The sequence below is a fragment of the Pseudopipra pipra genome, chromosome 2, assembly GCF_036250125.1.
Source record: "Pseudopipra pipra isolate bDixPip1 chromosome 2, bDixPip1.hap1, whole genome shotgun sequence".
Lineage (NCBI taxonomy): Eukaryota > Metazoa > Chordata > Aves > Passeriformes > Pipridae > Pseudopipra > Pseudopipra pipra.
In genome coordinates this window covers 119,425,002-119,445,399 of record NC_087550.1, presented here as the reverse complement: position 1 = coordinate 119,445,399, position 20,398 = coordinate 119,425,002, and the positions used below count along the sequence as shown (strand labels likewise).

At 68.2% G+C, this 20,398-nt stretch overlaps 3 protein-coding genes across 7 annotated transcripts; 2 read left to right on the top strand and 1 right to left on the bottom strand.

The window, feature by feature from the left end:
- Nucleotides 1–426: 426 nt before the first annotated feature.
- TIMM10B (translocase of inner mitochondrial membrane 10B) lies at nucleotides 427–1,327 on the bottom strand. The gene is made up of 3 exons (XM_064647265.1): nucleotides 1,203–1,327; nucleotides 937–1,032; nucleotides 427–845 (listed from the first exon to the last, which is right to left on the bottom strand). The coding sequence occupies exons 1-3, from the start codon at nucleotides 1,239–1,241 to the stop codon at nucleotides 651–653; spliced, it is 330 nt and encodes a 109-aa protein (XP_064503335.1). The 5' UTR covers nucleotides 1,242–1,327; the 3' UTR covers nucleotides 427–650.
- ARFIP2 (ADP ribosylation factor interacting protein 2) lies at nucleotides 1,311–6,748 on the top strand. Of its 4 annotated transcripts, XM_064647259.1 has the most exons (9): nucleotides 1,311–1,411; nucleotides 2,233–2,340; nucleotides 2,445–2,553; nucleotides 3,457–3,567; nucleotides 3,999–4,114; nucleotides 4,239–4,460; nucleotides 4,815–4,972; nucleotides 5,055–5,229; nucleotides 5,534–6,748. In XM_064647259.1, the coding sequence occupies exons 2-9, from the start codon at nucleotides 2,242–2,244 to the stop codon at nucleotides 5,687–5,689; spliced, it is 1,146 nt and encodes a 381-aa protein (XP_064503329.1). In that variant the 5' UTR covers nucleotides 1,311–1,411; nucleotides 2,233–2,241; the 3' UTR covers nucleotides 5,690–6,748. The 4 variants fall into 4 exon arrangements, with proteins under 4 accessions (XP_064503329.1, XP_064503328.1, XP_064503327.1 ...); XM_064647258.1 differs by lacking the exons at nucleotides 1,311–1,411; nucleotides 3,457–3,567; XM_064647257.1 differs by lacking the exons at nucleotides 1,311–1,411; nucleotides 3,457–3,567 and having other exon boundaries at nucleotides 3,969–4,114.
- Nucleotides 6,749–9,097: 2,349 nt separating this feature from the next.
- On the top strand, nucleotides 9,098–18,946 carry TRIM3 (tripartite motif containing 3). 2 transcript variants are annotated; one of them, XM_064647248.1, is made up of 12 exons: nucleotides 9,098–9,226; nucleotides 10,168–10,309; nucleotides 12,251–12,485; nucleotides 12,855–13,015; nucleotides 13,372–13,552; nucleotides 13,942–14,665; nucleotides 14,969–15,072; nucleotides 15,369–15,536; nucleotides 15,628–15,796; nucleotides 16,307–16,377; nucleotides 16,473–16,613; nucleotides 18,408–18,946. In XM_064647248.1, the coding sequence occupies exons 2-12, from the start codon at nucleotides 10,182–10,184 to the stop codon at nucleotides 18,558–18,560; spliced, it is 2,235 nt and encodes a 744-aa protein (XP_064503318.1). In that variant the 5' UTR covers nucleotides 9,098–9,226; nucleotides 10,168–10,181; the 3' UTR covers nucleotides 18,561–18,946. The 2 variants fall into 2 exon arrangements, with proteins under 2 accessions (XP_064503318.1, XP_064503319.1); XM_064647249.1 differs by lacking the exons at nucleotides 9,098–9,226; nucleotides 10,168–10,309 and adding an exon at nucleotides 10,479–10,577.
- The last annotated feature ends 1,452 nt before the right edge of the window (nucleotides 18,947–20,398 follow it).

The following is a 20,398-nucleotide window of genomic DNA, read 5'->3' as shown; positions in this document are numbered from 1 at the left end:
GGCCCTGTGATACCCTGTTCCAGGCTCGTCCTACTCCAGGGGCTCCCCTTACTCTGGGAGCTCCCCAGCACTGGTCAGAGCTGCAGGACCAGGACCCTCCCCCGTGTGTCCATCAGGAGCCTCTGTGCTACCCCTGGCCCACATGGATCCCCCAGTGCTGGCTGGAGCTGGAGGATCAGGCCCAGGACCCCTGGGGGTATCCATTTGCCCAGGTGGAGCAGCTGTGACCCTTCCCCCCCCGGTGCTGCCCCTCTGCCATGACAGGGCCTCCCGGACATCCTGGTGCTGCCCCTCTGCAGCCCCCACAAAGAGACATCTGTCTCATGTTTAGGCAGGATTCCCAGTTGTGCCTTGGGCTTCCCATGGGCTACCCCTGCCAGACAGGGTTGGGGCTCTGGTGCCCTCCCGGAGCATGGCACGGAGCCGTTGCTGAAGAGACGTTTTATTGGCACCACACATCCACTTCCCAAACATCCAGACGCGTGGAGGCTCCCCTGTTTCTGTGCCGCCAGCCCGGGGACTCTCGGGGCCGAGTGGAGCCGCTGCTCCCGCCCGGAGCTTCGGTGGGGCCCCAGCGCTGCTGCTCCCGCCAGGACCGGGGAGGCCGATCCTGCCCCACCGCCGCCGTGGGAAGGCGTGGCCGGGCCGTGCTACGTGCCGGCACCGGGAGCGTCGGGCGAGGGCGCGGCGGGGCCTGGGGCCGGGCCGGGCGCGGCCGGGGGCCCCGCGGCGCCGTGCTCGGCCGCGCGGCGCTGCAGCAGCGCGGGCACCAGCCCCACGTAGGCGCTCATCAGGCGGTGGTTGGCACGGACCAGCCTCGCGGCGCAGCTATCCAGGCACGACTCCTGCGGGACGGGACGGGACGGGACGGGACGGGCTGGCGGGTCAGGGGGCGCGGGGACCCCTGGGCCGCCCGCCCCCCCCCGCCCCGCTCACCTCGCGGCCTGTGAGCAGCCGGTAGTTGAGGCTACAGACGCAGTGGCGGAAGCAGAGCTCGGTCATGCGGTTGTAAACCAGCAGGAAGTCTCGTAGCTGGGGGGCACGGGGGGAGTCACACCGGGGCAGGGGCCAGGACCGCCGAAACCCACCGGGACCCCCCACACCGGCCCAAAGCCATGGGCCGCTCCGAACCCGGGGCCTCGGGATCCCGCCCGAGAGCCCCACGAGCCCAGCCCCCTGCGCCCCCCGTCCCGGCCGCTCACGCTGCGGAGCTGCTGGCGGTGCTCGGCCGCGGGGTCCATGCCGGGCCCGCCGGTGCCCCCGCGCTCGGCGGGGCCCGCCCCGACGGCGGTTCCCGAGGCGCGCCACTGACGCCACTTCCGGCGCGGCGCTGCCGTGCGACGCTTCCGGCGCGTCCGGGCCGAGGCGGAGCGGGAGCGGCGCGGGGGGGCCCGGCGGGGCCGGGGCGCAGGTGGGGCCGGGGGGCACCGCGCGCGGGGAGCGGCCACGGGGCGACGGGGCCTGTCCGGGACGGCCCCGGGATGGGGCCGGGCCGTCTCTGGCCGGTCCCACCGGAAGCGGCCGCCCGGGGTCCCCGCGGGGGTCGGTCCCGGCGTAGGGGCCCCGGAGCTCGGCCGGGGGTGGGTGCGGGCGGTCACGTCCCGGGGGCTGCAGGGCCGCTGCCCCGGGAGATGGCGCGGGGTGGTGCCGGCCCGGCCCGCGGGGCTCGGCCCTACCGCTGGGATGGGCCGGGCCCAGGGACACGGGACAGATAACGGGCACCTGGATCCCGCCCCGGGCCCCGCCTGCCCTGGAATGTGCCCGGACCGGTCTGGGCGCTCGGGGCCCCCCCGCACCCCCTGGGCTGCGGACGTGGCTCCCGGCGCGCTCCTGCGGGCCAGGCCGGCGCTGCTGGCGCCGCTGCCCCGGGACAGCGGCTGCGGGTCCTCGCCAGGATCTGTGAGGGGACGCGCGGTCCGGCCCTGGGAGCGGAGGAGCCCGGGGGGGCCTGGGCAGAACGGGGGAGAGCCGACGCGGGGCTGAGGTTGGCACCAGGGTCGGGGTTGGGACTGGTGCCTCCGTGACGTGCCCGCTCCACTCCCCGGGAGCGTTCTGGGAGCCAGGGGAGCCCCGAGGGCCGGGCGGGACAGTGGCTGCAGGAGGCCCTGGGCAGGGACAGAGGCTGCTTAGTGCCGGCAGCTGCCGGAGTGGGACCCCCCACGTTGCCCTCTCCTGCCCCTGGCATCGGAGCCCGGCCCCACAGGTCCTAGCGCCGCCTCCGTGTCCCCTCAGGCCCTGAGGATGTCGGACGGGATCCTGAGCAAGGCGGCCACCATGGAGATCCCCATCAGCAGCAACGGGGACACGAGCAGCCTGCCCGAGGATGATGGCCTGGAGCAGGTCTGGGGGGCTGGGGACCCCGGGGGTGTTTGGGGCTGTGCTGGGGCCCTGCTGAGGCCGAGGTGGCCCTGCAGCTCAGCCCCCCGCTCTCCTTTGCCCCCCAGGACCTGCAGCAGGTGATGGTGTCGGGACCCAACCTCAATGAGACCAGCATTGTGTCGGGCGGCTATGGGGGTACGGCCGAGGGCATCATCCCCACAGGCACTATCAAAGGTACTGGGGACAGGCTGCCAGGGGGGCTCCTGCAGGGGAGAGTGGGCTCATCTGCCCTCACTGTCCCCAGTTCTGGCACGAAGCTCTGCTGTGGCCGCTCAGCCGAGGCCCCTCCTGGGGGGCTTCATCCCCACTGGGCTCAGGCCCTGTGCAGGGGTACCGTATGGGGGCTGTGCTGCTGACCCAAGCCCTGCTCCCCCCGGGCCAAGGTGGGGTCTCTGCCTTGGAATCTCTGTCCTCTCAGCCAGGACACCCCAGCAAGGTTCTCTGGGGCCTTCTGGTGAAGGGTCCTGCCTTTGCCGCAGGCCAGGGGCAGTGAGAGCTCTGGGCTGTGCCGGGGATGGCAGGGGCAGGCAGGGGGCACTGAGGCAGTGCTCTCACTGGAGAGCTCAGCCCTGCTCTCCACTGCACTCTCCTCACTGCCCCAGCTGGGTCAGGCTGTGGTGGGGCCAGGGCGGCCCTGTGCTGCAGGAGCCCTGGCACCGCTGTTCCTCTGTCCTTGTTCCACATGGATCTGACCCTGAAAGTTCCTCCATGGCAGCCCCCAGCCCCCACGGGGCCTGGAGGGGTCTGTGTGGGCAGAGGGAGTGTGTGTGTGTGTGCTCTCCCAGGGCTGACAGCCCTGTGTCCCCAGCACACCAGGCCTGCCCGGATCTCGGAGCACAGGAATCCCTACAGAGGAGCCAGAGGGGGTTGGGGGGGTTCCCTGGGGCAGAGGGGTCCGTCTGTGTGGCCGCAGCCACGTCTCTGTGTTCCAACACTCACCTGCTGCCGTCGCTGTCCGCTGCCGCATGCCCGCGCACTCGTCCCCACTCCCTGCCCCCTGTCCCGTCTGCCCTGGTCATCCCCATCCCGTGCCTTGTGCCCTGCCATCCTGCCCCGCCCCCCGCTCGGCACCCGCAGCCCCCCCGTTTCCAGGCTCTCTTGTCCACCCTCACTCCCCCCGAGGACCGTCGGTGCCCCCCAGCGCGCCCGCTGCCCGCAGGATGGCCCGCCCGGCCGCCTCCCCCGCAGGTACTGCCCTCCTCCCCACCCCGACCCGTCCTGCTGCTGGGACAAAGGACAGTGCTGATGGGCCCGGGGGTCTCAGAGGTGGGTCCCAGTCAGGGGGTCCTCCCTGCCCCTGCAGCCCACCCGGGGGTCCCCTGGTGCTGCCAGGTCCTGCTCCCCCCGGCGATGGGGGACAGCAGAACAAGGCAGGGCCTGGGCTCGGCTGTGCTGCCAGATGTGGCTGGGCTGGGGTCTGTTCCCCTGTGTGGGACCCCCTGGGGGGCTGGCAGGAGCAGGGTTCCCACCGCGATGCCCATGAGCTGGTGCTGGGCACACACGTGGCCAGAGCTGGGGACCCTGCTGTGGGGACAGTGGCTCTGGAGGGGAGGGGCTGCCTGGCCCACCGTGGGCGCTGCCCCCCCCAGAGCTGGTGCCAGGTGCTGTCCCCGTGCCAGGCCCCGGGCTGCACACACCCCCCCCCGGCCCCCCACCCAGCGGGGAGGAGGTCGTGCGTGGCATCGCTGTCGAGAAGTTTGACATCGTCAAGAAATGGGGGATCAACACCTACAAGGTGAGGACTGAGGGCACCCCGGCGGGCCTCCCAACCCCCTGTCCTGCAGTGCCCTGAGCAGCTGCTCTTGGAGCAGTTGGGGGGCCCACACACAGCCCGGGCCCCCTGACCCCCCACCCCGCAGTGCACCAAGCAGCTGCTGTCAGAGCGGTTCGGGCGGGGGTCCCGCACGGTGGACCTGGAGCTGGAGACACAGATCGAGCTGCTGCGCGAGACCAAGCGCAAGTACGAGAGCGTCCTGCAGCTGGCACGGGCGCTCACGGCCCACCTGTACAGCCTCGTGCAGACACAGCACGCCCTGGGCGACGCCTTCGCCGATCTCAGCCAGAAATCCCCCGAGCTCCAGGTGTGCCAGGGGGCACATGGGAACCACCAGCACTGGGGGACACCTGGGCACCGGGACTGGGGGGGACACTTGGGCGGCAGGGCCAGGGCTGGGGGACACCTGGGCACCAGGGCAGAGCAGGGACACCTGGGCAGCAGGGCAGAGCAGGGACACCTGGGCAGCAGGGCCGGGGGAGATGGGGACTGCTGGGATTAGGGGTGACAGCCTGTGCAGGTAGGGATGTGAGCTGGAGCTGGGCTTGGTGGCGCTGGGTTGTGGTTGGGCTCGGTGGTCTCAGGGGAGAGAGTTTTCCAACCCAAGAGGCCCTCAGTGGAGGGGAGCGGGGCTGTGACTGTGGCCCCTGTCCGGTGCCAGGAGGAGTTTGGGTACAATGCGGAGACGCAAAAGCTGCTGTGCAAGAACGGGGAGACGCTGCTGGGCGCCGTCAACTTCTTTGTGTCCAGCATCAACACACTGGTCAACAAGACCATGGAAGACACGCTCATGACGGTCAAGCAGTATGAGACAGCCAGGTGGGACAGGGGAACTGATGGGGGGGCTCAGGGGTCCTGGGGGGCTCCGGGGCAGGTCGCTGATGCCAGGGGTCCCCGGCAGGCTGGAGTATGACGCGTACCGCACGGACCTGGAGGAGCTGAGCATGGGCCCGCGTGACGCTGGCGCCGTGAGCCGCCTGGACGCGGCCCAGAGCCAATTCCAGAGCCACAAGGACAAGTACGAGAAGTTGCGGGCAGACGTGGCCATAAAGCTCAAGTTCCTGGAGGAGAACAAGGTGGCAGGGGGATCGTGGGTGGAATAGGGATGGGGTGCGTGGTGGGGCATGGAGGGTGGGGGGCATGGGGTGAGGGGTATGGGACAGGGATGGGAGACACAGATGGGGGGTGCAGGGGCAGGGTGTCCCCGCAAGGATTTAACAGCTGTGTTGGATGTGGCACTCGATGACATGGTTCAGCGGTGGGGTGGGCAGCGCTAGGGGAGCAGTGGGACTTGGGGGGGCCTCCAAGGGCTTTCCCAGTCCTTTTCTGTGCTGCTGGGCTGGAGTCGGGCCCCCCGGACCATAACCCCCCCTGTTCCAGATCAAGGTGATGCACAAGCAGCTGCTGCTGTTCCACAACGCCATCTCCGCGTACTTTGCCGGGAACCAGCAGCAGCTCGAGCAGACCCTCAAGCAGTTCAACATCAAGCTCAAGACCCCTGGCGCTGAGAAGCCCTCCTGGCTGGAGGAGCAGTGAGCCCCCCGCACCCCCCCGGACGGGGGAGCCCCCCCGGGGGGTACACATGGACCTGAGTTGTGGCCGGGGGCTTGCTGGAGGCACAGCCTGGGCCTGCTGGGTGTGGGGGCTGCCAGAGGGGTGGGGGTGGGGCCCAACTGTCCCACAGCCCCCCTCAGGGTAGAGTCCAGCAGCTCCTCAGCACAGACCCCCACATAGCAGACAGCCCGAGAACCCCTGCCCCCCAGCACCACTGAGGGGCTGGGGACGCCCCCCTTGCTGGGCTGCACCCCCACCCTGGTCCCCCTGCTCACCTCGGGGTGGGCCAGGACCCTCTACTGCCTGCCTCTGCCTCCCCCAGGCAGGATGGGGGGGTCCCCCCCCCAGGTCCTTTCCCTGCTCCCCCAGGGAGGCCCCTGCCTGTGGCACAGTGGAGCTGGGGGGGGCAGCCCCGGAACAGCCGGGGCCCTCCTGTGCCAGGGGGCTGTGAGGGTCCCCTGCTGGGTCCCCCCCTGGGGGGGCTCCTGCTGTCCCCCCGACACCTGGGTCACCCCAGCTCCCTCCAGGCCAATCCCAAGTGTTTCTGGGGTGGCTGCTCTTTGACTCCTGACCCAGGGGGGGCTGCGCTCCTCAAAGCCCCCTCTGCTCCCCTGGGGCTGTGGCATCCTGAGCTGGGGGGTCCCTGCACGCTGCTGCTAGTGGAGCGGGGGGAGGGTGCCGGCCAAGCACTGGGACCCTGGGGGGCCAGGGGAGCTCCAAGCAGGGACCAAACGCCAGCAGAGGCACTGGAGGTGCACACGTGTGTCAGTGCGTATCTGTGTGTGGGGACACGTGTGTCCCAGGCACGTGTGCTGCACACGGAGGGCCGGGGTCCTGGCCAGTGTCCCCCCCACCCCACGAGGGGCCCCCAGCCCGCCCCTGCACTTGGGCACTTTCTCCTGAGACAAAACTGTTGGTTTTTCTTGCTCATTAATTTAACCCGTAATTTAATGTTGGGATCTGACCCCAACCCCCCTCCCGGTGGCGATCTGACCCCCCCACACTTCTGTAAGACCCCAATAAATGGTACGGATCAGTGTGTGCTGGGCTGCAGCCGAGACTCCTGTGCTGGGGAGCTGGGGGGTGTTAGAGGACTGCACCCCATGGGCTGGGGCTGCTGGGGCCGGTGGGAGACAAGGGCATGAGCCCCAGAAGGGTCAGGACCCCTGTGACAGGGCCAGGGCCCGGGGTGGGGAGCTGGTGCATGGAAGAGGTGGTTCTGGGGGGTGACTGAGGGGCTGCCCCTCACCCCGACCCTGCAGCAGGAGCCGGGACAGGGCAGGGCTGAACAGGGATGGGCTAGGGGTGCCTCGGGAGTGGGGGCTGGGGGCACTCAGCACAGGGGTCCCAGTGCTGTCATTACCATCCTACTGGTCACACTGGGAGCTGAGAGGTCCCATGGGGCCAGTTCCCCTTCCCCGGGCTGGGCACTGGGTTCGGTGCCAAACAGTGCCCCCCTCCATCACCCCTCAACCTGCCACGCCTCCGGCTGCTGTTCCCCTGGGACCTCCAGACAACCTCCGGGTCACTGACCTACCCCTGGGACACTCCCTGTGGAAAATTCTGCCCCCCAGGAGATTCCCGCTCCCCAGTGTCCCTCCAGGGCACTGCCCCGGACACTGAAACCCTCTCCGTGGGGGAAGGGGTGGGTGTGGAACCCACCCCCGGAGGTCCCGGCAGGGGGAGTGTTGAGGGTCTCTGCTCCTCACCTCTTTGGGGTCCCGGTGGGGGTGGGGTGAATGGGGGTACCCACTGCTCCCCAGACATGGATGTGGGGGGTCCCTGATCTCACTGAGCTGCAAGGGTTGGGTGGGTGTGTGCCCCCTGCAGGGACAGGGGTGTCACCCCCGGGGGCTCAGTGTCACCCTGTACCTGGGTGGGGAGTCCCCAGCACCTGCTGTGTCCCCCCAGGCCCATCTGCCAGACCATGTGGGACACTGGGGAAGGGTCGGGGTCCCTGTGGGGGCAAGGAGCTGCTGGAGGTGAGGGTGGTGGGCTGGGGGAGGTCCTCGGTGGAGGGGGCTCCCTTGAACCCTGCCCTGTGCCACAGGTGTCCCGGCTGCAGCCCCTGGGCCCCCTGATCCCCAGCGCTTTCTGCTGCTGCCGGAGGTGCCCAGCTGGGGGCCCGGAGGGATCCCATGTTCTGTGCACCCCCATGACCCTCCTTGCTCCTGGGGGACTGTAACGGCTGCACAACCAGGTCTGACCTGGCTGAAGAACCTTCCAGACACTGAGGATGAGGTGTGGGGTCGGGGGCCACACGGGGGCCACACGTGGATGGGGACAGATTTACTGGGGGGATGGTTCATGACAGAGCTCTGGGTCTGTCCTGGAGCCACTTCTCCCCATTGAGACCCCACAGGGTTGGGGGTCCCTGTACTCCCCTGGGCTGGGTCAGGACCCTCCTGTCCCCGTGTCTACCGTCCCCCCCACGCTTCACTCTGGTGGTCAGCTGGCCAGGGATGGGGTCACCCCCTCTGCATCCCCTGAACTCCAGCTCTGCCAGGACCCCCCAGCTATGGTGGGCTGCCAGCTGCTCCTCCCCCCTCCCTCCAAAAGAAGCCATCCAGGAACCTGCTGGAATTCCCTTGGAGGCTGCAGCATGCGGGCCTGATGCCACGGTGAGGGGCTCCCCGTGTCCTGAGCTGAGGGGGGGACCCTGCCCTGCGGGGCAGAGGGGGCCCACCTGAGATGGGGGGGAGTGATGAGTGGGGAGTCCCACGTGGAGGAGGTGGAGGGGGACCTGTGGCAGCAGGCAGGTGTGGGATCCCCCCAGACTGAGGGGCTGTTTGGACGGCTACTGGGTTCTGGTATTACTCCTAACCCGTGCCCTTTACAGCACTCTTTGTGCCTTCCTTGTGCCTCGATTATACCCCCCATGCCCCCGGTACCCTGTTTATACCCTCTCCCTTTCATAACTCTTTCTTTACCCCTCTTTTTACCCCCCTGTGTCCCCCCCGGCCCTTCCTTTAGGCCCCCTTTTCCCCCTCTTTATTCCCCCCCTATTTATACCACCCATCTCTCCGCACTTGGTGAGCCCCCCCAAGCCTCCACCCCCCAGTGTGTACCCGCACCCCTCCCTCCTCCATCCTATCCCCCCGCAATTTGGGGGGGCTGACCCCCAAATTCGGGGGCGGGATGCTGTTGCCGTGGCAACAGCCGGGTACCCCGGGATGCGCGAAGTCCCCCCCACTGCAGAGCCACAGCCCGGGCGAGACCACTCGCGTCGGGGGGGGTTGAGGGGTCGCTTTACGGACTTTCCCACGGGACCCCCCTGCGGATCCCCCACTCGGGGGCCGCAACGCGTCGCGGAGGGACTCGTTTCTGCCCCCGAGTCGGCAGTCCGCGGGCGGGGGGCGTCTCGTTGAAGGAGGAAGGGGTGACAAGTCTAATCCCCCCTCCCGGCGCCCTTGGTGCCGCCCGGCCCGGCCGCCTCCCTGTCGCATCCCGGGCCGGGGCCGAGGATGCGCCGTGGGGTCCCGCGGCGTGGGCTGGAGCGAGGAGGGGGCTACGGGGGGGGTGAGTGGGGTCGAGGGGCCCGGGTGGGGGGCGGCGGGCACGGGGTGAGCGGTGGGAGATCGGGGGGCGAGGGGGGCAATCGTGGGGTGGGTAAGGGGGGTTTAGGGGCGGGTGAGCGGGGATGAAGGGGGCAGACCCCCATGGGGAAATGCGGGGTGTGGGACCCCCCCAAGCCCCCCTCGGGGTCCTGGTGTGGCGGGGGGGCGGTGCCGCACAATGGCGGCCGGGGCGGGGCCGGGGCCTGGAGCGCGGAGCCGCCGCAGCGCCGTGAGCGGGGCCGGGGCGAGAGGAGGGGGGCGATGGGGTGGGGGGCGATGGGGGGTAGCGGGGGCGATGGGTGCTCCTTGGAGCAGGGGGCAGGGTGGGAGCTGCGGGGCACAGGAGGGAGGGCAGTGGGGTCGGGGGTGGGGGTTGTGGGTGCTGTGGGGTGGGTGCCCCACGGGGCACGGGGTGGGTGCCATAGGGCACAGTGGGGTCGGTGGGTCTGTGGGAGGTGAGTGCTGTGGGGCACGGGGGCGTGTGGGGCTAGGGGGCAGGTGTGGGGCTGGCTCTGGGCACCTGGGGGTCGTGGGTACATTGGTGGGCAGGGGGAGCCCCCCCGTGTGCCCCTCGATGTGTCTGTGGGATCGGGAACTGTGGGTGCTGTGGGTCAGGGCTGTGCATACCCCAGGGTGCCCACACCCCAATGACCCTGCTGCCGCAGAGTGAGGGTCCACCGTGGCTCTCTGTGAGGGCGTGGGGTGGGCAAGGGGCTGTGGGGCACCGTGGGTTGAGTGGGGGGTTGTGGGGTGCCACGGGATGCCCCTCACCCATTTACATCCTCCCCTCCCTAGCCTGAGGGTCTGCCGTGGCCCACCACGAGCCTGTGGGATGGGTGGGGGCTATGGGTCGTGGCTGTGGGGTGCTGTGGGGCACCCCCCTCACTGTGCCGTGCCCCCCAGGCTGAGGAGCCGCCATGGCCCGCCGCGAGCCCGCCAGCCCGGTGGTGCGGCAGATCGACCAGCAGTTCCTGGTCTGCAGCATCTGCCTCGACCGCTACCGCAACCCCAAGGTGCTGCCCTGCCTGCACACCTTCTGCGAGAGGTGGGACCCCCTGAGCCCCCCTCAACCCCCCTGAGCCCTATCCCTGCCTGCACACCTTCTGCGAGAGGTGGGACCCCCTGAGCCCCCCTCAGCCCCCCTGAGCCCTATCCCTGCCTGCACACCTTCTGCGAGAGGTGGGACCCCCCGAGCCCCCCTCAACCCCCCTGAGCCCTATCCCTGCCTGCACACCTTCTGCGAGAGGTGGGACCCCCTGAGCCCCCCTCAACCCCCCTGAGCCCTATCCCTGCCTGCACACCTTCTGCGAGAGGTGGGACCCCTCACTGCAGCCCCTCACTGCTCCCGACATCCCCCCTGTGCCCAGCACCCCCCCTCCATCCCCACCATGTCTCCGAGCCCCCTGTATCCCCCATGCACACCCTCTGCCCTGCTGCACCTCCCCAGCATCCACCTCCACCACATCCCCACTGTGTCCTGACTGCACCCCCCAATGCACCCCCAATGTCCTGACTGCACCCCCTTGCAGCCCCTCATCCCCCTGACTGCGCTGCATTCTTGCTGCAGCCCCCTGGCCCCCCAGCATCCAATCCCCCCTGCCCCCCCTGTGCCCCCAGCCCTCTTCTGCCTTGCTGCACCCCCCCTGTGTCCCCCAGCTTGGCTCCCCTCACTGCCCCCCCCGACAGTTGCACCCCCAGTGTCCCCCCTTGCACCCCCCAAACCTGCAGTGTGACCCCCCCCAGCACCCCCCACCTGTGGAAGAGCTAGGGCTCCATGGGCCCCCTGCCCCCCAGTGAGACATGGGGCCGAGCCCCCCCGTGCCCTCAGGGGTGGGGGCTGAGACCCCCCTGCACTCCATGACCCCACTGCTGTGCCCAGCCCCTGAGCCCCCCAAGTGTGGGGTATATGGGGGGCTGTGGCTGGGGTCCCCACAGTGGGGGGGTCTTGGTGCTGACAGCCCCCTCTCTCTGTGCCCCCAGAGCCCCCCTGGCCCTGCCTCAGTCTCCCCATCCACTTCCTGTCCATCTGTCCATTCCCCCCGAGGGTGCTGGCACCCCTGCCCTGTGTCCATCCTGTCCGTTTGTCCATTTGTCTGGCCGGCTGCCACCCCTTGCCACTGCTCCCCCTCAGTGTGACACCACACGGCCCTCCTGTCTGTCTGTCCGTTTGTCCCACTGACACCCCAGCGTGACACCGTGCAGCCCTGCCGTCTGTCAGTCCGTCTGTCCCCCTTGCCCTGCTCCTGCACCCCAGTGTGACGCAGTGCAGGCTCCTCTCTTGTCCATCTGTCCCCTCGGTCTGTGTCTCATTCCCCCATTCCTGCACCCCGGTGTGTCACGGCACAGCCCCTCTGTCCGTCTGTCCCCCTGCTTTCTGCCTGCACTCTGAACCCCTGTCCATCTGTCCATCCTGCTGCCCCACTGTCCCTCTGTCCCTGCCCCCTATGTGCAGCCCTCTTGTCCATCTGTCTGTCCCCCTGCCACTGCCTGCCCCCAGACCTGTCCCTGTGCCCCTGTCCCACAGCCTGACCCCCTGTCTGTCTGTCCAGCCAGTTCTCTGCCCACCCCCAACCTCATGGCTCTGCCCTTGTCCCACGCTCCCTGTCCACCTTTCTGTCCCCCATCCATCTCCACCATCCATCTCTCTGTCCCCCGTCTATCCATCTGTTCCTCTGTTCCCTCGTTCTGCCCCCACCCCCAGCGGATCCCGACCCTCCATCCCCATCCCACTGTCCCTCCATCCGTCCCATTCTCTGTCACCCCATTTTCCCCCATGTCCCCCTACAAGCCCAGTTCCTGTCCCTGCCCCCTCTGTGTCCCAGCCCAGAGCCTGTCCCTGTCCAGCCCTGGGTCACCCCTGACCTGACCCCTGTGACCCCTTGTGACCCCAGGCTCCTGCAGAACTATGTCCCTGCCCAGAGCCTGTCCCTATTGTGCTCTCTGTGACCCCTGACCCCTGTGACTCCCATGGCCCCTGTGACCCCAGGTGCCTGCAGAACTACATCCCGGCCCAGAGCCTGTCCCTGTCGTGTCCTGTGTGCCGCCAGACCTCGATCCTGCCTGAGCGGGGGGTCCCGGCACTGCCCAACAACTTCTTCATCACCAACCTGATGGAGGTGCTGCAGCGGGACCCCGACCCCCACGGGGCCCCCCCCGCGCCCCTGCCCCCCCTGGGCGCCACCACCGGGCAGCCCCTTTGCTGCCCCAACCACGAGGGAAAGGTGGGGGCTGGGGGGCTCAGGGGGCCGGAGGGGCTCGGGGGGCTGCAATGGGCTGTATGGGCTCAGGGGGGGTGGGGGAGCAGGGGAGGCTGGGGGGCTGCAGGAGCTGGAGGGGCTCAGAGGGTGTGGGATCTGGGGAGCGCTGGGGGGCCTGTGGGTAACAGGAGGGGCTGTGGAGATCCGGGGGGGCCAAGGAGGTCTGGGGGGCTGCGGGCCTTGGAGAGGGAGTCCACAGTGGGCCGGGGGGGGGCTACAGCGGTCCAGGGAGTCTGGGGGGCACTGTGGGAGCTGTGTGGGCTCAGGAAGGGGGGGTCCCGCAGGGCGCCGTGGGCTGGGGTGGGGGGCAGCTGACGAGCACAGGTGTGGCAGGTGATGGAGTTCTACTGCGAGACCTGTGAGACAGCCATGTGCCGGGAGTGCACGGAGGGGGAGCGGCGGGAGCACCGGGACCACCACACGGTGCCGCTGCGGGATGTGCTGGAGCAGCACAAGGCGGCCCTGCAGCACCAGCTCGATGCCGTGCGCGCCAGGTATGGGGGCCTGGGGGGGGCCTGGGGGTCACCACGGCCCTGCTCCCGCAGGCTGCAGTACCAGCTTGGTGTCACTCACACATGGTACAGGGAGAAGGAGGGCTGGAAGGGCTGGGGCTGGTCCAGGGGGTCCAGGGGGATCTGAGGTCCCCCTACTGTCCTAGTCCTGCAGGCTCCTACAGCTGTGGGGGGCTTTGGGGGTTCAGGGGGTCCCCATATTCCCCCAGGCTCCCAGAGCTGGCAGCGGCAGTGAGGCTGGTGGCCGAGATCAGCTGGGGCAGCACTGTGGAGCTGGGGGTGCTGGAAGAGGGAGTTGGAGGTCTGGAGGCATTCAGGGGCTCCCCTTGTCCCCCCAGGCTCCCGCAGCTGGCAGCGGCCGTGGGGCTGGTGGCCGAGATCAGCCGGCAGCTGGGGCAGCGCCGGGCCGAGGCCGAGGCCGAGATCGGGAGCAGCTTCGAGGAGCTGGAGGCGGCTCTGCGGCAGCGGCGGGAGGTGCTGCTGCGCGACCTGGAGGCCACCTGTGCTGCCAAGCAGCAGGTAACACACCTGTCCTCGTGTGCCCCTCCTCTGTGCCCCTGCGCCCTTTGCCAGCCCTTCCTGGGAGGGTGTGCATGCCCCAGCCGTGCCCCAGGGCCAGTGGCACCCCCAGTGTGGCAGTTGGGGTCCCAGTGCAGCACCAGGGCTGGGGTTGTGGGCACGGCTGTGGTGCAGGTGCGGGTGCCGGTGGGGGATGCAGGTGGGGCGTTGGTCGGGGGTACTGGGTGTGGGGGTCCTGCCCCAGCGCCACAGAGATGTGCCATGCCCAGGGGCACTGGAGGCGCAACTGGAGGTGCTGTGGTGGGGCCAGGGCTGGGGTGCAGACAGCGATGCAGGTGTGGGTGCTGGGTGTGGGTCCCACCTGGTGTCACAGGTGCCGTTCCCCCCAGGTGCTGGAGGCGCAGCTGGAGGTGCTGCGGCAGGGCCAGGAGAGCATCCTGAGCAGCTGCGCGTTCACGGAGCAGGCGCTGCACCACGGCTCGGCCACAGAGGTGCTGCTGGTGCAGAAGCAGATGGGCGAGCGGCTGCGGGAGCTGGCGGCGCGGCCCTTCCCCGAGCACCCGCACGAGAACGCGCAGCTCGAGTTCCGCGCCGAGCCCGAGGGGCTGCGCCGCTCCATCCAGAACCTGGGCGTGCTGCTGACCACCAGCGCCACGGCGCACACCACGGTGGCCACGGGCGAGGGGCTGCGCCAGGCCGTGGTGGGGCAGCCCTGCTCGCTCAGCGTCACCACCAAGGACAAGGACGGGGCGCTGGTGCGCAGCGGCGGCGCCCGCCTGCGCTTCGCCGTGACGGGCCCCGACGGCGCCGCGGCCGAGGCCGAGGTGCAGGACAACCGCAACGGCACCTACGAGCTGGTGTACACGCCGCGCGCCGAGGGCGACTTCGTGCTGTCCATCCTGCTGTACGGGCAGCCCGTGCGCGGCTCCCCCTTCCGCGCCCGTGCCCTGCGTCCCGGCGACGTGCCCCCGTCCCCCGAGGAGGCCAAGCGCCGCGTCAAGTCCCCGGGCGGGGGGCACGTGCGGCAGAAGGCCCTGCGCCGCCCCGCCAGCATGTACGGCAGCGCCAAGCGCAAGGAGAACCCCATCGAGGATGAGCTCATCTTCCGCGTCGGTGAGCGGGTGGCACGGGGGGACCTTGGTGCTCGCCAGGGTGGCGGGGGCTCCTCAGGGTGGTGGGGGGCTCCTCAGGGCTCCCCACAGCAGCAGACCCTTCTTGGGGCTCCCCAGGGCAATGGGGGCTCCCCAGGGTGGTAGGGCTACCCACAGCAGCAGGGACTCCCCAGGGCTCCCTAAGGCTCCCTGGGGTTGTGGGGGAGTCCCTGGTGTGGTGGAGTGCCCCAGAGGTGGAAGGGGTTCACTGGGGTGGTGAGTGGTCTCCTGGGGCCCCCCGTGCCTCCCTGACCGGTGCCCACAGGCAGCCGCGGCCGGGAGAAGGGCGAGTTCACCAACCTGCAGGGGATCTCCACGTCCAGTGCCGGCCGCATCGTTGTGGCTGACAGCAACAACCAGTGCGTGCAGGTACGGACCCCCTGGGACTCCCAGACTTCCTCGGGACCCCCACTGACACTGTACTGATCCCTGCTGAATCCCTCCTGCCCCACTGACCCCAACAGCAGCAACCAGTGCATGCAGATATAGACCCCTGGGACCCCCACTGATCCCCCCAGACCCTCCTGGGTACCCCTAGATCTCCATGACCCCCCTGGCCCCATTAGCAATAACCAGTGTGTGCAGGTACAGGCCCCCCCAGACCCACAAACTCCCCCAGGACACCCACTGACTCCCCTGACCCCCCCGACCCTGCTGCCCCCCAGGTGTTCAGTAATGAGGGGCAGTTCCGGCTGCGTTTCGGGGTGCGGGGGCGCTCCCCAGGGCAGCTCCAGCGCCCCACGGGGGTCTCTGTGGACACCAATGGCGACATCATCGTGGCCGACTACGACAACCGCTGGGTCAGCGTGTTCTCACCTGAGGGCAAGTTCAAGGTGAGGAAAAAGAAAGCAGGGGGGGTCTGTGGGGGGTCTGTGGGGCTGGGTGTCCATGGCACCCCCCGGTCTGACCCCCTGCCTCCCCCAGACGAAGCTGGGTGCAGGGCGGCTGATGGGCCCCAAGGGTGTTGCCGTAGACCGCAACGGGCACATCATCGTGGTGGACAACAAGGCCTGTTGTGTCTTCATCTTCCAGCCCAATGGGAAGCTGGTGGCGCGTTTCGGCTCCCGCGGCACCGCCGAGCGCCAGTTTGCAGGTACCCCCCGGGTCCCCAGCTGTGGGGCCTTGGGCTCCCCAGGGACCGGGGCGGGCAGGACCATGTGTCTGGTGTCACCAGGGTGGCTGGTGGCACTGGGGCCCCGGCAGTGGGCTGGGGGCTGGGTCCAGGCTCTGGGTCCACCTGGTTCCAGGCTGGGGCTCCGGATCCAGGCTCTGGGCTTGGGGTTTGTTCTGAGCTCTGGTTTGAGTTCTGGGGCCGGACGGGTGCTCAGGGTCTGGTTCTGGCTCCAGGGCCAGGTTTGGGGCTCTGGGCTGGGGATCTGCTTCCAGGTTCTGGCTCTGGGTTCTGGATTCAGTTCTGGGCTGTGGCTCTGGGCTCAGGTTCTGACAGTGGCTCCGTGCTGGTGGCCCTGGGTTCTGGGCTCTGTCCATGGGTCAGGGCTTTGGGTCCATCTTGGTCCTGCCATGGGGCCAGAGCTGAGCCCCACCATTCCCCCCAAGGCTAAGCCCCCCAGTCCCAGGGATGACCCCCCCATGTCTCCCCCAGGGCCCCACTTTGTGGCTGTCAACAACAAGAACGAGATCGTGGTGACTGACTTCCACAACCACTCGGTGAAGGTGAGCCGTGCTGGGGTCCCCCCGGTGCCGTGGGGCCTGGGGGGCTGTGATGACGGCCCGTGACCCCCTGGTGTGTCCCCCCTGCACCCCCTCAGGTGTACAACGCGGAGGGCGAGTTCCTGTTCAAGTTTGGGTCGCACGGGGAGGGCAACGGGCAGTTCAACGCGCCCACGGGGGTGGCTGTGGACAGCAACGGCAACATCATCGTGGCCGACTGGGGCAACAGCCGCATCCAGGTACTGCACCTGCACAGCTGCACCTGCACAGCTGCACCTGCACGCACACCTGTGCTGCACACCCATACTCCACACCTGTACCTGCACACCTGTACCTGCACACACACCTGTACTGCACACCTGTACTGCACACCTGTACCTGCACAGCTGCACCTGCACACACACCTGTACTGCACACCTGTACTGCACACCTGTACCTGCACACCTGTACCTGCACACACACCTGTACTGCACACCTGTACTGCACACACACCTGCACACACACCTGTACTGCACACCTGTACCTGCACAGCTGCACCTGCACACACACCTGTGCTGCACACCCGTACTGCACACCTGTACCTGCACACCTGTACCTGCACACACACCTGTACTGCACACCTGTACTGCACACACACCTGTACTGCACACCTGTACCTGCACAGCTGCACCTGCACACACACCTGTGCTGCACACCCGTACTGCACACCCGTACTGCACACCTGTACCTGCACACCTGTACCTGCACACACACCTGTACTGCACACCTGTACTGCACACACACCTGCACACACACCTGTACTGCACACCTGTACCTGCACAGCTGCACCTGCACACACACCTGTGCTGCACACCTGTGCTGCACACCTGTACTGCACACCTGTACTGCACACCTGTACCTGCACACACACCTGTGCTGCACACCTGTACTGCACACCTGTACTGCACACCTGTACTGCACACCTGTACCTGCACAAATACCTGTACCTGCACAAATACCTGTACCCGCACAAACACCTGTACCTGTGCACCCACCTGCACCTGCACGCACATCTGTACCTGCATAGCTGCACCTGCACACACACCTGGACCTGAACACACACCTGGACCTGCACAGCTGGACCTGCACCCACCCCTGTACCTGCACCCACCCCTGTACCTGCACACACACCCCCACTGCAGCCCCAGGGGGCCCAGAACCAGCCCCTCCCCAACCCCTCTCCATCCAATCCCTGACCCCCTAACCCCAGGTGTTCTTGATGGGATGCCCTGGGAGGCACTGGGAAGGTGCTGTGGGGCACCTGGAGGTCACTGAGAGGCAAGTGGTATTAACTGGGAACAACTGGGAAGGGTCTGGAGTCAACTAGGAACAGTCTGAGGGGGTGCTATAGTCAACTGGGAGCAACTGGGTCAAGTGGGAAGACTGGAGCCAACTGGGGTCAACTGAAAGCAACTGGGATGGGTCTCGGGTCAACTGGTAAGAGTCTATGGGGGGGGATCTAGGGAGGAACTGGGACGAGTTTTGGGCCAACTGGAAGCAACTGGGATGGCCTGGGGAGGAGTCTGGGGTCATCTGGGAGCAAATGGGATGGACTGGGGAGGGGTTTAGGGTTAACTGGGAGCAACTGGGAAGGATCTTGTGTCAACTGGGATGGACCTAGGGGGACTTGATCACGTCCTCCCCACAGGGAGTGGGTCCTGCAGATCCCATGCAGGTCCAGGGGCCATAGGGACTGGGTGTCCCTGGGCCGTGGGGCTGTCAGGGGCCATCAGGGCTGGGAGTCCCTGGGCCGTGGGGCTGTCTGGGACCATCAGGGCTGGGAGTCCCTGGGCCGTGGGGCCGTCAGGGGCCATCGGGGTGGGGGGTCCCTGGGCCGTGGGGCTGTCTGGGACCATCAGCGCTGGGAGTCCTGGGCCTTGGGGCTGTCAGGGGCCATCGGGGTGGGGGATCCCTGGGCCGTGGGGCTGTTGGACCATCAGGGCTGGGGGTCCCTGGGCCGTGGGGCCGTCAGGGACAGCCGTGTCCCCCCGCAGGTGTTTGACAGCGCAGGCTCGTTCCTGTCCTACATCAACACGGCGGCCGACCCGCTGTACGGGCCGCAGGGGCTGGCGCTCACCTCCGATGGCCACGTGGTTGTGGCCGACTCGGGCAACCACTGCTTCAAGGCCTATCGGTACCTGCAGTGACGCCGGACCGCGGGGATGCCACGGCAGGACGGGCCCACGGTGCCCCGAGGGACGGCTGCCCCCGGCCTCGCTGCCCCCACGCGCCGCCCCGGCTTCACGTGCACTTTATCCTGGGGGGCGGCCGGGCCTGGGGGACGAGGACGGGTCCCACGGGGCGGGGGCTGCCTGGGGGTCACGATCTGACCCCTCCTCCTGGAGCCCCAGTGCCCTGGCTGAGGGGGGTCCCCAAGGTGCGGGGGGGTGTGTGGGGCAGGGGGAACCATGGGCAGGGCTGGGGGAGGCTGGGGGCAGTCAGTCCTGGGGCCCTACAGGGGCTGCCCCCCAGCCCCAAGCCCTGTGGGGTGATGGCACGTGCCTGCCTCCCCACGGCACTGCTGCCCCACGGCACTGCCTCCCCACGGCACTGCTGCCCCATGGCACTGCCTCCCCACGGCACTGCCACCCCACGGCATTGCTGCCCCACGGCTCCGGGGGGCTCCGGGGCCTGAGGGGCGGCCGCCGCACGCTGACAAACTGTATGTACAAAATAAAGTATTCTGGAAGTACCCTGGCCCCTGCTGCCCCACAGCCCTGCCTGCCCTGCACACACCCTGCCCACGGCACTGCTGCCCCCCATGTCCTTGGGCCCCCCCGGCAGTGCCAGGCCGAGCAGGGACAGGGACAGTGCCTGGAGCTTGATGGCACCACGGGCGCTGCCCAGCCTGGGCATTCTGCCAGCACTGACCCTTCTGCAGGGACAGGGACGGGCTGGGACAGACTGGGAGCGGGGACAGGATGGGCTGGTCCGTACTGGAAGTGGGGACAGGATGGGCTGGTCTCAACTGGGAATGGGGACAGGGATGGACTGGTCTGTATTGGTCAGAGTGGTCCATACTGGTAGCACGGACTGGGTTGGACTGATCTATATTGGGGGCAGGGACTGGGTTGGATGGATCTGTATTTGTACTGGATCATACTCATCTGTACTGTGCCAAACTGGGCTATAGTGGAGTGGAGACTGGGTCATGCTGGTTCATACTGGGTCAGACTGGTCTGTACTGGGAGCAGGGACTGGGTCAGTGACTGCTGAGCCACTCAGACCCCACAGGTCCCTGGGGCCGATGGACCCCTGGGGCCACCATGGGGGCTGTGGGGGGGTCCCGGAGCTGCTCCCACCACTCCCCTCAGGCCCAGACCCCAGGGGGAACCCAGACAGCAACAGAGCTCGCCTGGACCCTCCCCATCATTCCTCACAGCCCCCATCATTCCTCACAGCCCCTGCCCCCGGGGGGTCCCAGGCCCTGGAGGTGCCCAGTGACCCCCTCCCCGAGCAGGGCCAGGAGGAGGATCCAGGGAAGTCCAGGCTGTCCCTGCCCTGGATGCTGGGAAGGCCCTGAACAGATCACCCTGGGGGGATCCCACGGCACCGACAGGACAACCAGGGATCAGATCCAGCTGGGGTTGGGAAACACAGGTCCTGCCTGACCCACCTGATCTGCTGTGCCCAGGTGATGCGGTGGATGTGAGGTGGGTGTGTCTGTCTGGAGCTCAGCAAAGCCATCTCCTCTGGCTCTCCTGGAGCTCCTGCAGCCCCAGGCTGGGACAGCTCCTGGCTGATGGCTGGATACAGGGAGGGATGGGAATGGGGAGACATCCAGTGGGGTGGATACTGCTGGGGTTCCCCAAGGCTCAGTGTGGGGCTGGTCCTGCTGAGCATCTTCATCAATGACCTGAACGAGGGGATCAAGGGCACCCTCAGTGAGTTCAATGACAACACCGAGTGGGGTGGGATGGGGATCTGCCAGAGGGCAGGAAGGCTCTGCAGAAGGATCTGGACAGACTGGATTGATGGGCTGAGG